General features: G+C 59.9%; 1 protein-coding gene across 11 annotated transcripts in view; it reads right to left on the reverse strand.

Moving 5' to 3' along the window:
* Positions 1 to 19805, reverse strand: part of SCRIB (scribble planar cell polarity protein) — a 129340-nt gene that overhangs the window by 46354 nt on the left and 63181 nt on the right. For all 11 annotated transcript variants that reach the window (XM_056483033.1, XM_056483034.1, XM_056483032.1 and 8 more), the window contains exons 18-25: positions 18975 to 19052; positions 17115 to 17426; positions 14648 to 14728; positions 8021 to 8290; positions 6810 to 6920; positions 5143 to 5319; positions 3518 to 3634; positions 108 to 293 (exon numbers count right to left, since the gene is read on the reverse strand). In XM_056483033.1, coding sequence (XP_056339008.1) covers positions 108 to 293; positions 3518 to 3634; positions 5143 to 5319; positions 6810 to 6920; positions 8021 to 8290; positions 14648 to 14728; positions 17115 to 17426; positions 18975 to 19052 — 1332 coding nt within the window. The remainder of the gene's footprint in view (positions 1 to 107; positions 294 to 3517; positions 3635 to 5142; positions 5320 to 6809; positions 6921 to 8020; positions 8291 to 14647; positions 14729 to 17114; positions 17427 to 18974; positions 19053 to 19805) is intronic.

Genomic DNA, 19805 nt, shown 5'->3' on the forward strand with positions numbered 1-19805 from the left:
CACAGGTAGAGCAGGGATCAGTTTGGGGCTCAGTAGAGGTAGAGCAGGGATCAGTTTGGGGCTCAGTACAGGTTCAGGTAGAGCAGGGATCAGTTTGGACCCCTCACCTCCACGGCCGCCGCGCGCGGGTCGAAGCCGTCGCACACCTGCACCAGCAGCGCGTCGCCCACGCCCCGCAGCACCTGCACGGCCTCGGCGTGCGTCAGCCCCAGCAGGCTCTGCTGGTTCACCTCCAGGATCCGCATCCCCACCTGCAGCCGCCCGTCCCGCGCCGCCGCGCCCGCCGAGCTCACCTGCAACACACCTGGCTCAGCTGGGGGAGCTGGGGGCAGCTGGACACACCTGGAACACACCTGGCTCAGCTGGGGGAGCTGGGGGCAGCTGGACACACCTGGAACACACCTGGCTCAGCTGGGGGAGCTGGGGGCAGCTGGACACACCTGGAACACACCTGGGTCAGCTGGGGGAGCTGGGGGCAGCTGGACACACCTGGAACACACCTGGCTCAGCTGGGGGAGCTGGGGGCAGCTGGACACACCTGGAACACACCTGGGTCAGCTGGGGGAGCTGGGGGCAGCTGGACACACCTGGAACACACCTGGCTCAGCTGGGGGAGCTGGGGGCAGCTGGACACACCTGGAACACACCTGGCTCAGCTGGGGGAGCTGGGGGCAGCTGGACACACCTGCAACACACCTGGGTCAGCTGGGGGAGCTGGGGGCAGCTGGACACACCTGCAACACACCTGGGTCAGCTGGGGGAGCTGGAATACACCTGGGGGCACCTGGAATACACCTTGGTCAGCTGGGGGCACCTGGAATACACCTGGGGGCACCAGGAACACACCTGGGGTCACCTACAACACACCTGGGGTCACTTGCAACACACCTGGGGTCACCTGGGCAGCCCCTGAGGAGCCCACCTGGAACACACCTGCGGTCACCTGGAACACACCTGGGGTCACCTGAAACACACCTGAGGGTCACCTGGGCAGCCCCCAAGGGGCTCACCTGGAAAATACCAGGGGTCACCTGGAACACACCAGGGGTCACCTGGGCAGACATGGGGGCAGCTGGGTGTGCCTGTCACAGGCTGTCTGGGGTTGCAATACAGGATGTGGCCAGAAATGTGGATTCTGTGTATCCCATAAATGTGGATTCTGTGTATCCAGCAATGTGAATTCTGTCCCCATCTGCTGCAGCCGGGTGGGGCAGTGCCCCTGATCTCCTGGCACACATTATCTGCTCATGGGCCATCTTTAAACCAGCTGGGCAATCATCTTTATCTTCCCACAGCCCATCCTCCCTCCAGGAGATATCTCCTGTTCATGGCCAGTGAGTCCCAGGGCATGACTGATAAAATTCCATCATCCCACTGGGAGATGCTCCAGCCAGGGGAGGAGCCAAGCCTTTCCTACCCAGATAAAAACTGACATTTTGGACACCAAGGAACCTTCTTCCCACTGGATTCCAGAGGAAAGCCAGACCTTTGCACATCATCCCTGGAGCTTCAGAGGAAACTGCACCTTCTCCAGGAGCACTGCTCCAGCTGAACCACATCTGCCACTGCAGGAGGATGCAGCCACCATTGAATGGGACTGTGCCAACACCCTGACTGACTGACGGGTGTCAGTTTGGATTCTGACTCTGGCAGGGTTGGGGTTGTTCTGTGTAATACTGCATTTCTAGTTTAATGTTCCTAGTAAAGAACTGTTATTCCTATTCCCATATCTTTGCCTGAGAGCCCCTTAATTTCAAATTCATAATAATAATTTAGAGGGAGGGGTTTACATTCTCCATTTCAAAGAGAAGCTTCTGCCTTTACTGGCAGATAACTGTCCTTCAAAACAAGACACACGCCCAGGGAAAATCCTAAAGGATTTTTCCAGTCTAACTTTCTCAAGCTCAGCTTAGAGTTTTTCCCAAGCTAGAAACCTTTCTCTAATGCAAACACAAGAGAAAGAATTATAACAAAAATTAAACACCTGTTGGATCTGTGAGAAAGCCTGGGACAAAAGGTGCTTCCTTCTCTAAGCAGAGAATTTTCTGTATTTTGTTTTGCACACAGAGAGGGCAGAACCTGCACAGGTGCTGGGGGAGCAGGTGTGGGAAAATTTCCTGTGTGAGATGAAAGAATGGGAATGGAAATGTGCTGCCCCAAGGGAAGAAGCAGAGGAGGAGGAAAAGCATCTCCCAGAAATGCATCTCACACCTGTGGGACAATGGGAATGCAGAATCACAATGCATCCCCAGAAATGCATCTCACACCTGTGGGGAGAGGGAAATGCAGAATCACAATGCATCCCCAGAAATGCATCTCACACCTGTGGGGGCACAATGGAAATGCAGAAAAAGACAAACTGAGGAGGAGGAGGCTGGGATCAGACATGGAAGAGGAAGAAGAGGAAAACACCACTCTGTCTCCTGGTTACCACAAATATCCAGGGAAAATCAGAGGCAGAAAAACCCCTCTGGACAGGACAGGTAAGAGAGGCTGAGGGTAGAAACACAGCTCAAGGGAGAGCAGGTGTGATAATTGATAAAAGATTTGTGTCAATCATGAAAGTGTTGGGTTTGTATAAACAGGGATGTTCAGGATTTTGGTTCTCTGCAGGCTGAAACAACAAGTATTGGGAAAAACAGGGTGGGGTAAATAATAAATAACTCAGTGCCACAGGTAAACTGTGACCCTTCCAACCCCCAAACGCTGAAATGCTGCAGGAAAAAAACCCAATTACTCAATTAACTGTCAGAATAACCCCAGCTTTTCTCTTCCTGCTGTTACCATGTCCCAGGTGAATGTGCAATCACCACTCTGAAAAAGGGAATTTATTCTTTTAACTCCAGAACTCAGATAAAGCAGTCACAGCCAGGCAATGACAAATTCTGAATGCTCCCGTGCCTGAACAGCAACCAATTATCAATAATCAATTATCAGGGCTGACTGGCAATCAGGGAGTGTGCTCAGCCATGAGGACAACTCACAGCAGCTCCCAGCCCAAAAAGCAGCTGAGGAGAGAACAGTGACCCCCAGGGGAACACACAGAGAGCTCTGCCAGCAGCAGGAGCAAAAGGACCCCAGTCACTGCTGGGCTCTGCTCCAGCAAGGAACAGGCAATACATCTGGAAATGGCTGGGGAAGCATAAATTGAGCAGCATAAGGTGGACAAGAACATGTGGAATTTCTGGAGAAAAAGTGAAGTGAGAAGTATCTGTGAGAATCTGCACAAGTGGTGCCCCAGTGACAGCTGAGAGCACATTTTATACACCCCAGGGACCCTGAGAGCACATTTTACACTGCCCAGGGACCCTGAGAGCACATTTTACACTGCCCAGTAATATCTGGAGCTCATTTTACACTGCCCAGGGACCCTGAGAGCACATTTTACACTGCCCAGTAAAATCTGGAGCACATTTTACACTGCCCAGGGACCCTGAGAGCACATTTTACACTGCCCAGTGAAATCTGGAGCACATTTCACACCCCCCAGGGATCCCCCCTCTCCCTGCCCCAGTACCTTGGAGATGAAGATGCCCTCATCAGTGGGATCAAAGGGGTTGCCAGCGTGGCCCTTGGCTCCACCCCTGATGCTGATGCCCAGCTTCTCTCCTGGAGCCTTTTCAATGCAGATTTCCTGCAAACATACCAGAGGCTGCTTGTTTCCTGGGAGCGAGCACAGTTCTAAATGCCCTGAATCAGCCCCAGCCCTCATCTGGCAGTTTATTCCTCTGGATGAGGACCTGCCCTTTTCTGTCCCTGATGACAGAGTCACCACAGCCAAGGCAGGAGATCTCACCCTGCCCCAGATGGACATAAACTTAGACAGACTGGGTTCTGCCACAGGAGGAGGAAATTCCAACCAGGAGTGTGGCTGTACCCAGTGCCAGAGCTCCAGGCTGCTGAGAAACTGCCCCAGAAACCTGTGATTGCCCCAGCCCCGAGAGCCCCCACCTGCACCCCAGGAGAGTCACCACAGACCACCCTGGCAGGGTCCTGGGTGTCAGATTCACTCCAAACCCCCACCCAGCACCCACCTGCACCCCAGGAGGGTCCCCACAGACCACCCTGGCAGGGTCCTGGGTGTCAGATTCACTCCAAACCCCCACCCAGCACCCACCTGCACCCCAGGAGAGTCCCCACAGACCACCCTGGTGGGGTCCTGGGTGTCAGATTCACTCCAAACCCCCACCCAGCACCCACCTGCACCCCAGGAGGGACCCCACAGACCACCCTGGCGGGGTCCTGGGTGTTGGATTGCCCCCAAACCCGTGACTGAGCTCCCACCTACATCCCAGGAGGGTCCCTACAGACCAAGCTGGTGGGGTCCTTGATTCCCCCCAAACCTCCCACCCAGCACCCACCTGTATCCCAGCAGGGTCCCTGCTCACCATGCTGAGCTCCTGGGCATTGGGTTCCCCCCTTACCCCTGACTCAGCACACACCTGCATCCCAGGAGGAGCAGGGTCCCTCCTCACCAGCACACTGAGCTCCTGAGTGTTTGACTCCCCTCAAACCCCCATTTCTGACTCACCTGCATGCCAGGAGGAGCAGGGCCCCTCCTCACTCATCCTGCTGAGCTCCTGAGTGTTTGATTCCCTCCAAACCCCCAACCCAGCACCCACCTGCACCCCAGCAGGGCCCCTGCTCACCCTGCTGAGCTCCTGGGTGCTGGATTCCCCCCCATTTCTGACTCACCTGCATGCCAGGAGGAGCAGGGTCCCTCCTCACCAGCACACTGAGCTCCTGGGTGTTGGATACCCCCCCAAACCCCCATGTCTCACTCACCTGCATCCCAGGAGGAGCAGGGTCCCTAAAGACCACCCTGCTGAGCTCCTGGGTCTTTGATTCACCCCAAACCCCCATTTCTCACTCACCTGCATGCCAGGAGGAGCAGGGTCCCTCCTCACTCACCCTGCTCAGCTCCTGGGTGTTGGATTCCCCCCAGACCCCCATGTCTCACTCACCTGCATGCCAGGAGGAGCAGGGTCTCTCCTCACCAGCACACTCAGCTCCAGGGTGTTGGATTCCCCCCAAACCCCCATGTCTCACTCACCTGCATGCCAGGAGGAGCAGGGTCCCTACAGACCACCCTGCTGAGCTCCTGGGTGCTTGACTCCCCCCAAACCCCCATTTCTGACTCACCTGCATGCCAGGAGGAGCAGGGTCCCTCCTCACCAGCACACTCAGCTCCTGCCCCGGGCTCAGCAGGGCACTCACAGCCTCCTGGTGCGTGGCCTGGCGCAGGTCGGTGCCGTTCACCTCCAGGATCCTGTCCCCAACTCGGAGCCCACTGCGGGCAGCCAGCCCCCGGGGGATCACCTGGGACAGCAGGGCAGGGAGGGACAGCAGGGCAGGGAGGGACAGCAGGGCAGGGAGGGACACACAGGGTGAGGGAGGGACAGCAGGGTGAGGGAGGGACACACAGGGTGCAGAAGAGTGTTGGGTTGATGTGGCCAGAAATGTGGATTCTGTGCATTCCAGCAATGTGCATTCTGTCCCCATCTGCTGCAGCCCGGTGGGCCAGTGACCCTGATCTCCTGGCACACATTATCTGCTCATGGGCCATCTTTAAACCAGCTGGGCAATCATCTTTATCTTCCCACAGCCCATCCTCCCTCCAGGAGATATCTCCTGTTCATGGCCAGTGAGTCCCAGGGCATGACTGATAAAATTCCATCATCCCACTGGGAGATGCTCCAGCCAGGGGAGGAGCCAAGCCTTTCCTACCCAGATAAAAACTGAGATTTGGGACACCAAGGAACCTTCTTTGCACTGGATTCCAGAGGAAAACCAGACCTTTGCACATCATCCCTGGAGCTTCAGAGGAAACTGCACCTTCTCCAGGAGCACTGCTCCAGCTGAACCACATCTGCCACTGCAGGAGGATGCAGCCACCATTGAATGGGACTGTGCCAACACCCTGACTGACTGACGGGTGTCAGCTTGGATTCTGACTCTGGCAGATTGTTCTTTGTAATACAGCATTTCTATTTTAATTTTCCTAGTAAAGAACTGTTATTCCTAATTCCCATCTCTTTGCCTGAGAGCCCCTTAATTTCAAAATTATAATAATAATTTAGAGGGAGGGGTTTACATTCTCCATTTCAAAGAGAAGCTTATTCTGAATCTGGTTATGCTTGCCTGGCCAAGGGCTCTCTGTGGGGTGGGGGTTCCAGGTGACACTGATCTGGTATATACCCAGCACACACACCCAGCACACTCCATCCTGCACACACACCCAGCATACACCCTGCACACACACCCAGAACACACACCCAGCACACACACCCAGCACACTCATCCTGCACACACACCCAGCACACACACTCTGCACACACACCCTGCACACACACCCAGAACACACACCCTGCACACACACCCTGCACACATCAGCACACTCCATCCTGCACACACACCCAGCACACACACCCTGCACACACACCCAGCATACACCCTGCACACACACCCTGCACACACACCCAGAACACATCAGCACACTCCATCCTGCACACACACCCAGCATACACCCTGCACACACACCCAGCACACACACTCTGCACACACACCCAGAACACACTCAGCACACTCCATCCTGCACACACACCCAGCACACACACCCTGCACACACACCCAGCACACTCCATCCTGCACACACACCCAGCATACACCCAGCACACACACCCTGCACACACCCCTCTCCTGTTCCCCGATCTCACAAACCCATCCAGTACATCTGGTCTCACACAAAACCCTTCACCTCAACCCCAACAACCCCAGCTGAGGAGCAGGAGAGCTCTCCTGGGCTGTACCTTGGAGATGAAGACTCCTGGCTCGTGGATCCCGAAGGGGTGGCTGGAATGGTCACTGCCTCCCACGATGCTCAGCCCCAGGGGCCCCCCTGCTTTCACCAGGTGAATTTCCTTAGGGGAACAAGCAGCAGTGTCAAACAAGTGTCAATTGAAGGATATCCCATAAGGACCCCAGACTGACAAACACCGAGTCAGGTGCAGTGTCCCCATCCCAGGCAGGTGGCATGTCCCCAGGTGCAGTGTCTGCACACAGGTGCAGTGTCCCCAGCCAGATGCCATGTCCACAGGTGCCATGTCCCCACGCAGATGCCATGTCCCCAGGTGCATGTCCCCATCCCGATGCAGTGTCCCCCCACAGGTGCCATGTCCCCATGCAGGTGCCGTGTCCCCACACAAGTGCAGTGTCCCCATGCAGGTGCAGTGTCCCCAGCCAGGTGCCATGTCCCCACAAAGGTGCCATGTCCCCCCACAGGTGCCATGTCCCCATGCAGGTGCCGTGTCCCCCCACAGGTGCAGTGTCCCCATGCAGATGCAGTGTCCCCACGCAGGTGCAGTGTCCCCAGCCAGGTGCAGTGTCCCCACGCAGGTGCCATGTCCCCATGCAGGTGCCGTGTCCCCCCACAGGTGCAGTGTCCCCATGCAGATGCAGTGTCCCCCCACAGGTGCCGTGTCCCCATCCCGGGGCAGTGTCCCCATGCAGGTGCAGTGTCCCCATGCAAGTGCAGTGTCCCCACGCAGGTGCCGTGTCCCCACGCAGGTGCCATGTCCCTATGAAGGTGCCGTGTCCCCACGCAGGTGCCGTGTCCCCACGCAGGTGCCGTGTCCCCCCGCAGGTGCAGTGTCCCCAATGCAGGTGCCGTGTCCCCCCACAGGTGCCATGTCCCCATCCCGGGGCAGTGTCCCCACACAGGTGCCGTATCCCCCCACAGGTGCAGTGTCCCCATGCAGGTGCAGTGTCCCCATGCAGGTGCCGTATCCCCCCACAGGTGCAGTGTCCCCAGGTGCCATGTCCCCATGCAGGTGCCGTGTCCCCACGCAGGTGCAGTGTCCCCAGGTGCCGTGTCCCCCCACAGGTGCCGTGTCCCCATGCAGGTGCCGTGTCCCCATCCCGGGGCAGTGTCCCCACACAGGTGCCATGTCCCCATGCAGGTGCAGTGTCCCCAGGTGCCGTGTCCCCCCACAGGTGCCGTGTCCCCGCCCCACTCACTCACCTCCACGGGGTACTGCTCCTCCAGCCCTGTGCCCGGGGGGCTCCTGGGCGGCGCCGCTGCCTCCTCGGCCGGGCTCTGGCTGTCCCTGTCCCCGTCCCTGTCCCCGTCCCCGGGCGGGGGCGAGTGCAGGCGGGCGGGGGGCGGCTCCCCCGGGCCGGGGCCGGGACTGGGACCCTCCCTCTGCACCAGCAGCACGATGGTGGGCGAGGCCGCAGTAAGCAGCGCTACGGCCTGGTCATGCCTGGCTTCTGTCATGTCTACCCCATTGATCTGCAAGGGAGCCAGTGTCAGTGGGGCTGGGGGCACTGGGGGGAATAGGGGGACTGGGAAGAACTGGGGGCACTGGGAGCACTGGGAGTACTGGGGGCACTGGGAGCCCTGTCCTGCTGCTGTGCCCAGAGCAGCTCTCACCTCTGCCGGCTCCCTCTGACCTGGCAAAGGGACACGGGAACCTGCTCATTCCCACCCAGCCCAATTCCCTTCCTGCAGCACTGTCACTGTGCACTGTCACTGAGCACTGCCACTGAGCACTGTCACCTGTGCACTGCCACCTGTGCACTGCCACCTGTGCACTGCCACTGACCACTGTCACCTGTGCACTGCCACCTGTGCACTGCCACTGAGCACTGCCACCTGTGCACTGTCACCTGTGCACTGTCACTAAGCACTGTCACCTGTGCACTGCCACCTGTGCACTGCCACTGAGCACTGCCACCTGTGCACTGTCACCTGTGCACTGTCACTAAGCACTGTCACCTGTGCACTGCCACTGAGCACTGCCACCTGTGCACTGTCACCTGTGCACTGCCACCTGTGCACTGCCACCTGTGCACTGTCACTGAGCACTGCCACCTGTGTACTGCCACTGAGCACTGTCACCTGTGCACTGCCACCTGTGCACTGCCACCTGTGCACTGTCACTGAGCACTGCCACCTGTGCACTGCCACCTGTGCACTGTCACCTGTGCACTGTCACTGAGCACTGCCACCTGTGCACTGCCACCTGTGTACTGCCACTGAGCACTGTCACCTGTGCACTGCCACCTGTGCACTGTCACCTGTGCACTGCCACCTGTGCACTGCCACTGAGCACTGTCACCTGTGCACTGCCACCTGTGCACTGTCACCTGTGCACTGTCACCTGTGCACTGCCACCTGTGCACTGTCACTGAGCACTGTCACCTGTGTACTGCCACCTGTGCACTGTCACTGAGCACTGCCACCTGTGCACTGTCACTGTCACCTCCAGCACTGCCACTGAGCACTGTCACGTGCTACATTGTCACTGTCACCTTTGCACTGTCCCCTGCCCTCACTGCCACCTGCTGCACTGTCACTGTCACCTTTGCACTGTCCCCTGCCCTCCCTGTCACCTGCTGCACTGTCACTGTCACCTGCTGCACTGTCACTGCCACCTGCACACTGTCACTGCCACCTGCTACACTGTCACTGTCACCTGCTACACTGTCCCTTGCCCTCCCTGTCACCTGCTGCACTGTCACTGTCACTGCCACCTGCTGCACTGTCACTGCCACCTGTGCACTGTCCCTTGCCCTCCCTGTCACCTGCTGCACTGTCACTGTCACTGCCACCTGCTGCACTGTCACTGCCACCTGCGCACTGTCCCCTGCCCTCCCTGTCACCTGCTGCATTGTCACTGTCACTGTCACCTTTGCACTGTCGTCTGCCCTCCCTGTCACCTGCTGCACTGTCACTGTCACTGCCACCTGCTGCACTGTCACTGTCACCTGTGCACTGTCCCCTGCCGCACTGTCACTGCCACCTCCAGCACTGTCCCCTGCCCTCCCTGTCACCCCGAGCTGGCCCAGGCACTGCAGCAGGCTGTGCTGGGTGACAGGAGCTGCCCTGCTCACTCTCCCTGTGCTGCTCCTGCTGGCCCAGGGGATATGCCAGCTCTGAGGCATTAAAGGGACCCCAGGTACAGGGAGATCTGAAAGGACAGAGCCTTTCCTACAAAATCAGGATTTCAAACTGCCTCCCTGGAAACTCAAAGCACTGGGAAGGATGTGAGTGTTCATGGATCTACAAGGGGCAGAAACCTGAGGAGAGCTGAGCTGGGAGAATAACAAAACCTGTCAGGAAAAAGCTGAAAATTAAGTTTCTCGTCATTAGCTTCTGGAAAATCCTTCCAAAATGAGCAGTGAGGACATGAAAACAGGAGTGCCAAGATGGGCTTTGATCAGCCCATGAAATAACAACTGTAACTCACAGCCACTGGGCTCTGCAGCCCAGCTCCCACTGCTGAAAAATGAAATATTACTGCTCCTCCCAGCTCCTCCCCAGAGAGGATTTTCTGCACTAGGCTGGCACGGGCAGGGCTGCTGAGCAGGGGCATTGAGCAGCAAAGGTGACAGGGGAAGCACACAGGTGCACAGCCCCTGAGGGGTGCAGGTGGCAGGCACAGGCTCAGACAGTCCCTGAGCACCCCTGAAGCAGCCACAGGAACACCCACCTTAGAGGGGCAGCCAAACCTGCCAGGAGAAATGAGATTACAGAGAGTTGTGCCAGCACAACTGCAGGAAAGGGCTGCAGGAAGCTTGAAGGGGAATCTGCAGCACTTACTGTGGGACACTCAGCAGAGCAGGAGAGAACTGGAGGTGAGGAAATACAGGGAGATCAGGAGGCTGCTGGGCAGTGCTGGTCTGGCAAGCAAAACTGAGATTTTGGCAGCAAGGAACCTTCTTTCCACTGGATCCCAGAGGAAAGCCAGACCTTTCCACATCATCTCTGGAGCTTCAGAGGAAACTGCACCTTCTCCAGGAGCACTGCTCCAGCTGAACCACATCTGCCACTGCAGGAGGATGCAGCCACCATTGAATGGGACTGTGCCAACACCCTGACTGACTGACGGGTGTCAGCTTGGATTCTGACTCTGGCAGGGTTGGGATTGTTCTTTGTGATACTGTATTTCTATTTTAATTTTTTTAATTTTCCTAGTGAAGAACTGTTATTCCTAATTCCCATATCTTTGCCTGAGAGCCCCTTAATTTCAAAGTTATAATAATAATTTGGAGGAAGGGGTTTACATTCTCCATTTCAAAGAGAAGCTTCTGCCTTTACTGGCAGACACCTGTCCCTATAACCAGCACAATGACCCACTCCCATTTCTCATCAGGACTTCACCTGTCACCCACCCCTATCCTAAACCTCCCATAATCAGTTTCCTTCCCAGCCCCATCCCAAAACAATCAGCTGCCCTTAGGAGCTGCTCCCCATCCTGCACTCTGCCTGCCACAATCCCAGCCCACAACTCCAGCTCTGCAGCACTGCCCCCAAAATGGGCACTGGGAGCAGTGACAGGCACTGGGAGGGTGTGACAGGCACTGGGAGGGTGTGACAGGCACTGGGAGGGTGTGACAGGCACTGGGAGCAGTGACAGGCACTGGGAGGGTGTGACAGGCACTGGGAGCAGTGACAGGCACTGGGAGCAGTGACAGGCACTGGGACACACACTGGGAGGGGGTGACAGGCACTGGGACAGGCCCTGGGAGCAGTGACAGGCACTGGGACATGCTGGGGCTGGTAACTCAGCCCTGGCTCCTCCATCCAGGTGCTCAAAGCTCCCCAAGGCCCAGGAGCAGCCCCAGCTCCCCTGAGCAGAACTCCAGGAGGATCCAGAGCTCAGGGAAGAGCAGGAGCTGTGCTGCAGTATTCTCTTTAGAAAACAGATGTTTTGGCCAGGTGGGAGCTGAGCCTGGCCAGGAGAGCAGTGCCTGTGGGACCATGCAGGGACAGGAGACCTGCACCCACACCCAGAAACCATGGCAGTGATTCCTTTCCAGTGAAAATGGAATTGCTGCTGTGAAAGGTGTGGTGAGCACTCCTGGTGGGTGTTCTGTTCCTGCCCTCACCTCAGGGCAGCAGGGGACCTGCCTGGTCACACATACCTGAGCCAGGTGAGCAAGGGCTGCCTGATCAGGGGTCAGGAATGAGGACAGCAATGCCTCAGCCACACCAAAAACAGAGCCTGAGCTGTGTGAGCCCTGAGCTCACACCTCCCAAAGGAGACCCACTGCAGCCTATTCCTGGGCAGTTGGATCTGCTTTTCCTATGAGGCTGCCCATGGATATAAATAGAGCTGCTGAGGCAGCCTGGAGACAGGTTTGGCTTTGTATCTGTTCTGAGGTTTTGTGTCTCCTTGTTCCACAGCTCCAGCAATCCAGCCCCAGTGCTGGGCCCCAGTGCTGCCTCTGTACCGTGCAGCAAACCCAAAATAACTCACTCTGGCAGGCATTGAGCAGGGTCAGGGCTTGATTTGGGGGAGAGGGGAGCACAGGAGGGGAGGGAGAGATGGTATCCCAGTTCACACCTCCTGCCTTCCAGTGTCAGACCTGGGCCCAAGCCCCACTGAGCTGGGCCTGAGCAAAGGCAGGGCAGCCCAGCCTGGGATAGAGCACACAGAAGCCAGCACTGACAAGGCTGTATCAGTGTTTACCCACACCAGCTCTGTGCCCTGGGCACAGCAGCTGGGCCAGAACCCACCACCAGCACAGCACAGCTCCTGCAGGGTGCCCAGAGCACAGCACAGCTCCTGCAGGGTGCCCAGAGCACAGCACAGCCCCTGCAGGGTGCCCAGAGCACAGCACAGCTCCTGCAGGGTGCCCAGAGCACAGCACAGCTCCTGCAGGGTGCCCAGCACAGCACAGCTCCTGCAGGGTGCCCAGCACAGCCCCTGCAGGGTGCCCAGAGCACAGCACAGCTCCTGCAGGGTGCCCAGCACAGCCCCTGCAGGGTGCCCAGAGCACAGCACAGCCCCTGCAGGGTGCACAGAGCACAGCACAGCCCCTGCAGGGTGCCCAGAGCACAGCACAGCCCCTGCAGGGTGCCCAGCACAGCCCCTGCAGGGTGCCCAGAGCACAGCACAGCTCCTGCAGGGTGCCCAGAGCACAGCACAGCCCCTGCAGGGTGCCCAGAGCACAGCACAGCTCCTGCAGGGTGCCCAGCACAGCCCCTGCAGGGTGCCCAGAGCACAGCACAGCTCCTGCAGGGTGCCCAGAGCACAGCACAGCCCCTGCAGGGTGCCCAGCACAGCCCCTGCAGGGTGCCCAGAGCACAGCACAGCCCCTGCAGGGTGCCCAGAGCACAGCACAGCTCCTGCAGGGTGCACAGAGCACAGCACAGCTCCTGCAGGGTGCCCAGCACAGCTCCTGCAGGGTGCCCAGAGCACAGCACAGCTCCTGCAGGGTGCACAGGGCACAGCACAGCCCCTGCAGGGTGCCCAGAGCACAGCACAGCCCCTGCAGGGTGCACAGAGCACAGCACAGCTCCTGCAGGGTGCCCAGCACAGCTCCTGCAGGGTGCCCAGAGCACAGCACAGCTCCTGCAGGGTGCACAGGGCACAGCACAGCCCCTGCAGGGTGGTCAGAGCACAGCACAGCTCCTGCAGGGTGTCCAGCACAGCACAGCTCCTGCAGGGTGCCCAGAGCACAGCACAGCTCCTGCAGGGTGCCCAGCACAGCTCCTGCAGGGTGCACAGGGCACAGCACAGCCCCTGCAGGGTGGTCAGAGCACAGCACAGCTCCTGCAGGGTGTCCAGCACAGCACAGCTCCTGCAGGGTGCCCAGAGCACAGCACAGCCCCTGCAGGGTGCCCAGAGCACAGCACAGCTCCTGCAGGGTGCCCAGAGCACAGCACAGCTCCTGCAGGGTGCCCAGCACAGCTCCTGCAGGGTGCCCAGGGCACAGCACAGCTCCTGCAGGGTGTCCAGAGCACAGCACAGCTCCTGCAGGGTGTCCAGAGCACAGCACAGCTCCTGCAGGGTGCACAGGGCACAGCACAGCCCCTGCAGGGTGGTCAGAGCACAGCACAGCCCCTGCAGGGTGTCCAGCACAGCACAGCTCCTGCAGGGTGCCCAGAGGCAGGAGCAGCCTGGCAAGGACCAGAGGCTCAGCAGAGGCTCCTACAGGAGGAGCAGCAGAGACAGGAGGTCAGAGCAGTGAGACCCCCAGGGACAGGAGGGAGCCCCAGGCCAGAGCTCCAGGTGACGCAGGGACACACTGAGGCCCCCCTGGGCAGCTCCTCCTGCTCCAGCAGGTGACCCTGCCACCCCAAGCGGCTTCCCTGTCCCCTGGATGGCCCCAAGAGCTCCTCTGTCCCCTGGCTGTGTCCCCAGGGGCTCCCCTGTCCCCTGGCTGTGTCCCCAGCTGCCACCCAGGCTCCAGAGGGACACCAGGCTGGGGCAGAGCTGCTGTTTCCCCTCCCTCCAGGCCATTCCTTGGGACAGCATTTCCATAAAGATCTAGGGAAAGGTGAGGTGTGGTTGCACCCACCATCAGACAGAATGAGATGCTCTCCCAGGAGGCTCAGGAGCTGGAGGAAGGAGCCCCAAACCCATCTGCAGTGACACAGGAGGGGCACAGCCCCAGCTGCAGGGGCACAGGAGGGGCACAGTCCCAGCAGCAGTGACACAGGAGGGGTCCCAAACCCAGCTGCAGTGACAGAAGGGGGACACAGTCCCAGCTGCAGTGACACAGGCAGGGCACAGTCCCAGCTGCAGTGACACAGGAGGGGCACAGTCCCAGCTGCAGTGACACAGGAGGGGTCTCAAACGCAGCTGCAGTGACACAGGGGGACACAGTCCCAGCCAGCCCCTCCCCACACACTCACCGAGATGACTCTGTCCCCGACACGCAGGATCCCGTCCCTGTGGGCAGCTCCTCCCTCTGCAATCCGGGAGATGAAGATCCCCTGCACAGAGCCAGAGAGGTCAGAGCAGCCAGGAACCCCTCACCTGAGCCTGGCTCTGAGAGCAGCCAGGAACCCCTCACCTGAGCCTGGCTCTGCAGCCCAGGAACCTCTCACCTGAGCCTGGCTCTGAGAGCAGCCAGGAACCCCTCACCTGAGCCTGGCTCTGAGAGCAGCCCAGGAACCCCTCACCTGAGCCTGGCTCTGAGAGCAGCCCAGGAACCCCTCACCTGAGCCTGGCTCTGAGAGCAGCCCAGGAACCCCTCACCTGAGCCTGGCTCTGAGAGCAGCCCAGGAACCTCTCACCTGAGCCTGGCTCTGAGAGCAGCCCAGGAACCCCTCACCTGAGCCTGGCTCTGCAGCCCAGGAACCCCTCACCTGAGCCTGGCTCTGAGAGCAGCCCAGGAACCCCTCACCTGAGCCTGGCTCTGAGAGCAGCCCAGGAACCTCTCACCTGAGCCTGGCTCTGAGAGCAGCCCCAGGAACCCCTCACCTGAGCCTGGCTCTGCAGCCCAGGAACCCCTCACCTGAGCCTGGCTCTGAGAGCAGCCAGGAACCCCCTCACCTGAGCCTGGCTCTGCAGCCCAGGAACCCCCTCACCTGAGCCTGGCTCTGCAGCCCAGGAACCCCCTCACCTGAGCCTGGCTCTGCAGCCCAGGAACCCCTCACCTGAGCCTGGCTCTGAGAGCAGCCCAGGAACCCCCTCACCTGAGCCTGGCTCTGAGAGCAGCCAGGAACCCCTCACCTGAGCCTGGCTCTGAGAGCAGCCCCAGGAACCCCCTCACCTGAGCCTGGCTCTGAGAGCAGCCAGGAACCCCCTCACCTGAGCCTGGCTCTGCAGCTCAGGAACCCCTCACCTCCTCACCTGAGCCTGGCTCTGCAGCCCAGGAATCACTCACCCCCTCACCTGAGCCTGGCTCTCAGACCAGCCCAGGAATCACTCACCTGAGCCTGGCTCTCAGACCAGCCCAGGAACCCCCCACCTCCTCACCTGAGCCTGGCTCTGCAGCCCCAGGAATCACTCACCCCCTCACCTGAGCCTGGCTCTCAGACCAGCCCAGGAACCCCTCACCTCCTCACCTGAGCCTGGCTCTGCAGCCCCAGGAATCACTCACCCCCTCACCTGAGCCTGGCTCCCCAAGCCCGTCCCAGACTCCAGGCAGGTCCCAGTGCTCTCCCCTCACAGACCCTTCCCCTGCTGTTTGCTCCCCTCTGCTCCCAGCAGAGCCCTCCCGTGGCCCCAAGCCTGGAATCTGTGCCACGAGGGCAGCAGCAGGATTGGATATCACTGGCAGGGACTGGGAGCCCCTGTCCTGCTATAAAAAGAGTGACATGGACTGGGGTGACAGCACAGGGGGATGGCAGGGTTAGAGGGGATTTTGGGAAGGAACTGTCCCCTCTGAGGCTGCCCTGGCTCTGCACAGGGTGCCAGAGGAGCTGTGGCTGCCCCATCCCTGGAAGTGTTCATGGCCATGGCAGGGCTGGGAGCAGCCTGGGACAGGGGAACCTGGCAGTGACAAGGGGATGGACAGGTGAGGGTTAAACCCAAACCCAAACCACACTGGGATCCCCTGATGGCTCTCAGGGCCAGTAATGCATGCCCAGGGATGGGGAAGGTTGGGAATCCTGGTGACCAGCACTGACCATGTCCCAGTGACCAGCACTGACCATGTCCCCAGCCCTGTGACCAGCACTGACCGTGTCCCTGTGACCAGCACTGACCATGTCCCCAGTGACCAGCACTGACCGTGTCCCCAGCACGGTAGGGTGTGGAGCCCAGGGATAGGATGAGCACTGACCGTGTCCCCAGCCCTGTGACCAGCCCTGACCGTGTCCCCAGCCCAGGGAGTGGCTCCCAGCCCTGACCATGTCCCAGCCCTGTGACCAGCACTGACTGTGTCCCCTGTGACCAGCCCTGACCGTGTCCCCAGCCCAGGGAGTGGCTCCCAGCACTGACCGTGTCCCCAGCCTGGTATGGCGTGGAGCCCAGGGTGTGGATCAGCACTGACCGTGTCCCCAGCCCCAGGGAGTGGCTCCCAGCCCTGACCATGTCCCAGCCCTGTGACCAGCACTGACTGTGTCCCCAGTGACCAGCACTGACCGTGTCCCCAGCCCCAGGGAGTGGCTCCCAGCCCTGACCATGTCCCAGCCCTGTGACCAGCACTGACTGTGTCCCCAGTGACCAGCACTGACCATGTCCCCTGCCCCAGGGAGTGGCTCCCAGCCCTGACCATGTCCCAGCCCTGTGACCAGCCCTGACCGTGTCCCCAGCCCAGGGATGGGATGGAATCTGCACTGACCGTGTCCCCAGCCCGGCAGGGCGTGGAGCCCAGGGTGTGGATCAGCCCTGACCGTGCCCCCAGCCCAGGGAGTGGCTCCCAGCACTGACCGTGTCCCCAGCGCGGTAGGGCGTGGAGCCCTTGCCGCCGGCGATGCTGAAGCCCAGCCCCTTCTCGTTGCGCAGCAGGCAGGTGGAGACGCGCCCCGGGGCGGAGGGCTCGGCGCTGCCGGGGAAGCGCAGCCCCCCGCGCCGCTCCCGCGGGCTGTAGTCGTCGCCGGGCCGCAGCGGGGTGACGGTGATGGCGTTCTCGGGCTCCACCATGCGCTCCCGCAGCACCGTCATGGACACCGAGCTGCCCGAGCCCCGCAGCGCCTCCACGGCCACGTGGTGCTCGGCGCGGTGCAGGGGCACCCCGTTCACCTGGGGAGAGAGACCCTAAAATCAGAGAGAGCCCCCAGTTCACACAGACACATCCCACACACACAGCCCTGACACCACACGTGGTGCTCGGCGCGGTGCAGGGGCACCCCGTTCACCTGGAGAGAGAGACCCTAAAATCAGAGAGAGCCCTAAAACCACAGACACATCCCATACACACAGCCTGAACCCCATACACACAGCCCTGACCCCACACGTGGTGCTCGGCGCGGTGCAGGGGCACCCCGTTCACCTGGGGAGAGAGACCCTAAAATCACAGAGCCATAAAATCACACAGAGCAATAAAATCACACAGAGACATCCCACACACAAAGCCTGAACCTCATACACACGTGGTGCTTGGTACAGTCCAGGGACACCATGTTCACCTGGGAGAGAGAGACCCTAAAATCACACAGAGCCCCAAATTCACATAGTATGGGAATGTCACACACCCAGAGCTGGCAGTGTGACACCCCTCAGTGTGGCAGTGTCACACACCCAGGGCTGGCAGTGTGACACCCCTCAGTGTGGCAATGTCACCGTCACATCCCTCACCAAATGCAGGAGCTGATAAAGCAACAGAAGATTAATGGTAACATACATTAAACAACAATCTCTGAGCCAAGGGAATTTTGTTCAGCTCTTACACATCTCCTAATGTTTAATTTGGTCTAAAATGTGTGATGCAAATCCCCCCACTCATCTCACACCCCCAAATTCACTCCCATTCCCCTCCCACCTCCCCTCACACTCCTCCCACACTCACACCCCTCCTGCACTCACAACCATCCTGCACTCACACCCCTCCTGCACTCACTCACGTCCTGCACTCACACTCCTCCTACACTCACACCCGTCCTACACTAACACCCGTCCCGCACTCACACCCATCCTGCACTCACACTCCTCCCGCACTCACACCCATCCCTCACTCACACCCGTCCTGCACTCACACCCATCCCGCACTCACACCCATCCTGCACTCACACTCCTCCCGCACTCACACCCATCCTGCACTCACACCTGTCCCTCACTCACACCCGTCCCGCACTCACACCCGTCCTGCACTCACACCCGTCCTGCACTCACACCCATCCCGCACTCACACCCATCCTGCACTCACACTCCTCCCGCACTCACACCCATCCCTCACTCACACCTGTCCCTCACTCACACCCGTCCCTCACTCACACCCGTCCTGCACTCACACCCATCCCGCACTCACACCCATCCTGCACTCACACTCCTCCCGCACTCACACCCGTCCTGCACTCACACCCATCCCTCACTCACACCCGTCCTGCACTCACACCCATCCCTCACTCACACCCGTCCCGCACTCACACCCGTCCCGCACTCACACCCATCCCGCACTCACACCCATCCCGCACTCACACTCGTCCTGCACTCACACCCATCCCGCACTCACACCCATCCCGCACTCACACCCATCCCTCACTCACACCCGTCCCGCACTCACACCCGTCCCGCACTCACACCCGTCCCGCACTCACACCCAGCAGCAGTATTTCCTTTGTCTGTCCTTACCTCCAGCAGTTTGTCCCCCACTCTGACCCCGGCTCGGGCTGCAGGACCCTCCTCGGACACTCGGGAAATGAAGATGCCCTGAAGCAAAACGTGTGTGAGATGGGAGGTCACTGCTGACCCCTGGGAGTGCAGAGACCCCTGAGCCCCCCGAGCTCATCAGGAGGGGAGCCAGAGGCTGGCCAGCCCTGAGCCAGAGACAGGGGACAGAGGAAACACATCATCCTGCTCAGGAGCTGGGAAAGGGACAGGGACCCCATAGGAGGGCACCCCAAAGTGACAGGGGGAGAGAAACCCCAAAGGAGGGCACCCCAAAGTGACAGGGGGACAGAAACCCCATGGCAGGGCACTCCAAAGTGACAGGGGGACAGAAACCCCAAAGGAGGGCAGCCCAAAGTGACAGGGGGACAGAAACCCCAAAGGAGGGCACCCCAAAGTGACAGGGGGACAGAAACCCCATGGCAGGGCAGCCCAAGCCTCAGTGCAAGGCACCCCAAGGTGACAATGGGACACTGCCAGCCCCTGGATTTGGGGGATTCAGAGTCAGGCCCTGGATTTGGGGGATTCAGAGTCAGGCCCTGGATTTGGGGGGATTCAGGGTCAGCCCCTGGATTTGGGGGGATTCAGGGTCAGCCCCTGGATTTGGGGGATTCAGGTGGATTCAGGGCTGCTCCTCCCCTGGATTTTGGGGGGATTCAGGGCCAGTCCCTGGATTTGGGGCTACTCCTCCCCCTGGATTTTGGGAATTCAGGGTCAGACCCTGGATTTGGGGGATTCAGGGCTGCTCCACCCCGGGATTTGGGGGATTCAGGGCTGCTCCAGCCCTTGGATTTG

This window comes from Oenanthe melanoleuca, chromosome 2, assembly GCF_029582105.1.
Source record: "Oenanthe melanoleuca isolate GR-GAL-2019-014 chromosome 2, OMel1.0, whole genome shotgun sequence".
Taxonomy (NCBI): Eukaryota; Metazoa; Chordata; class Aves; order Passeriformes; family Muscicapidae; genus Oenanthe; species Oenanthe melanoleuca.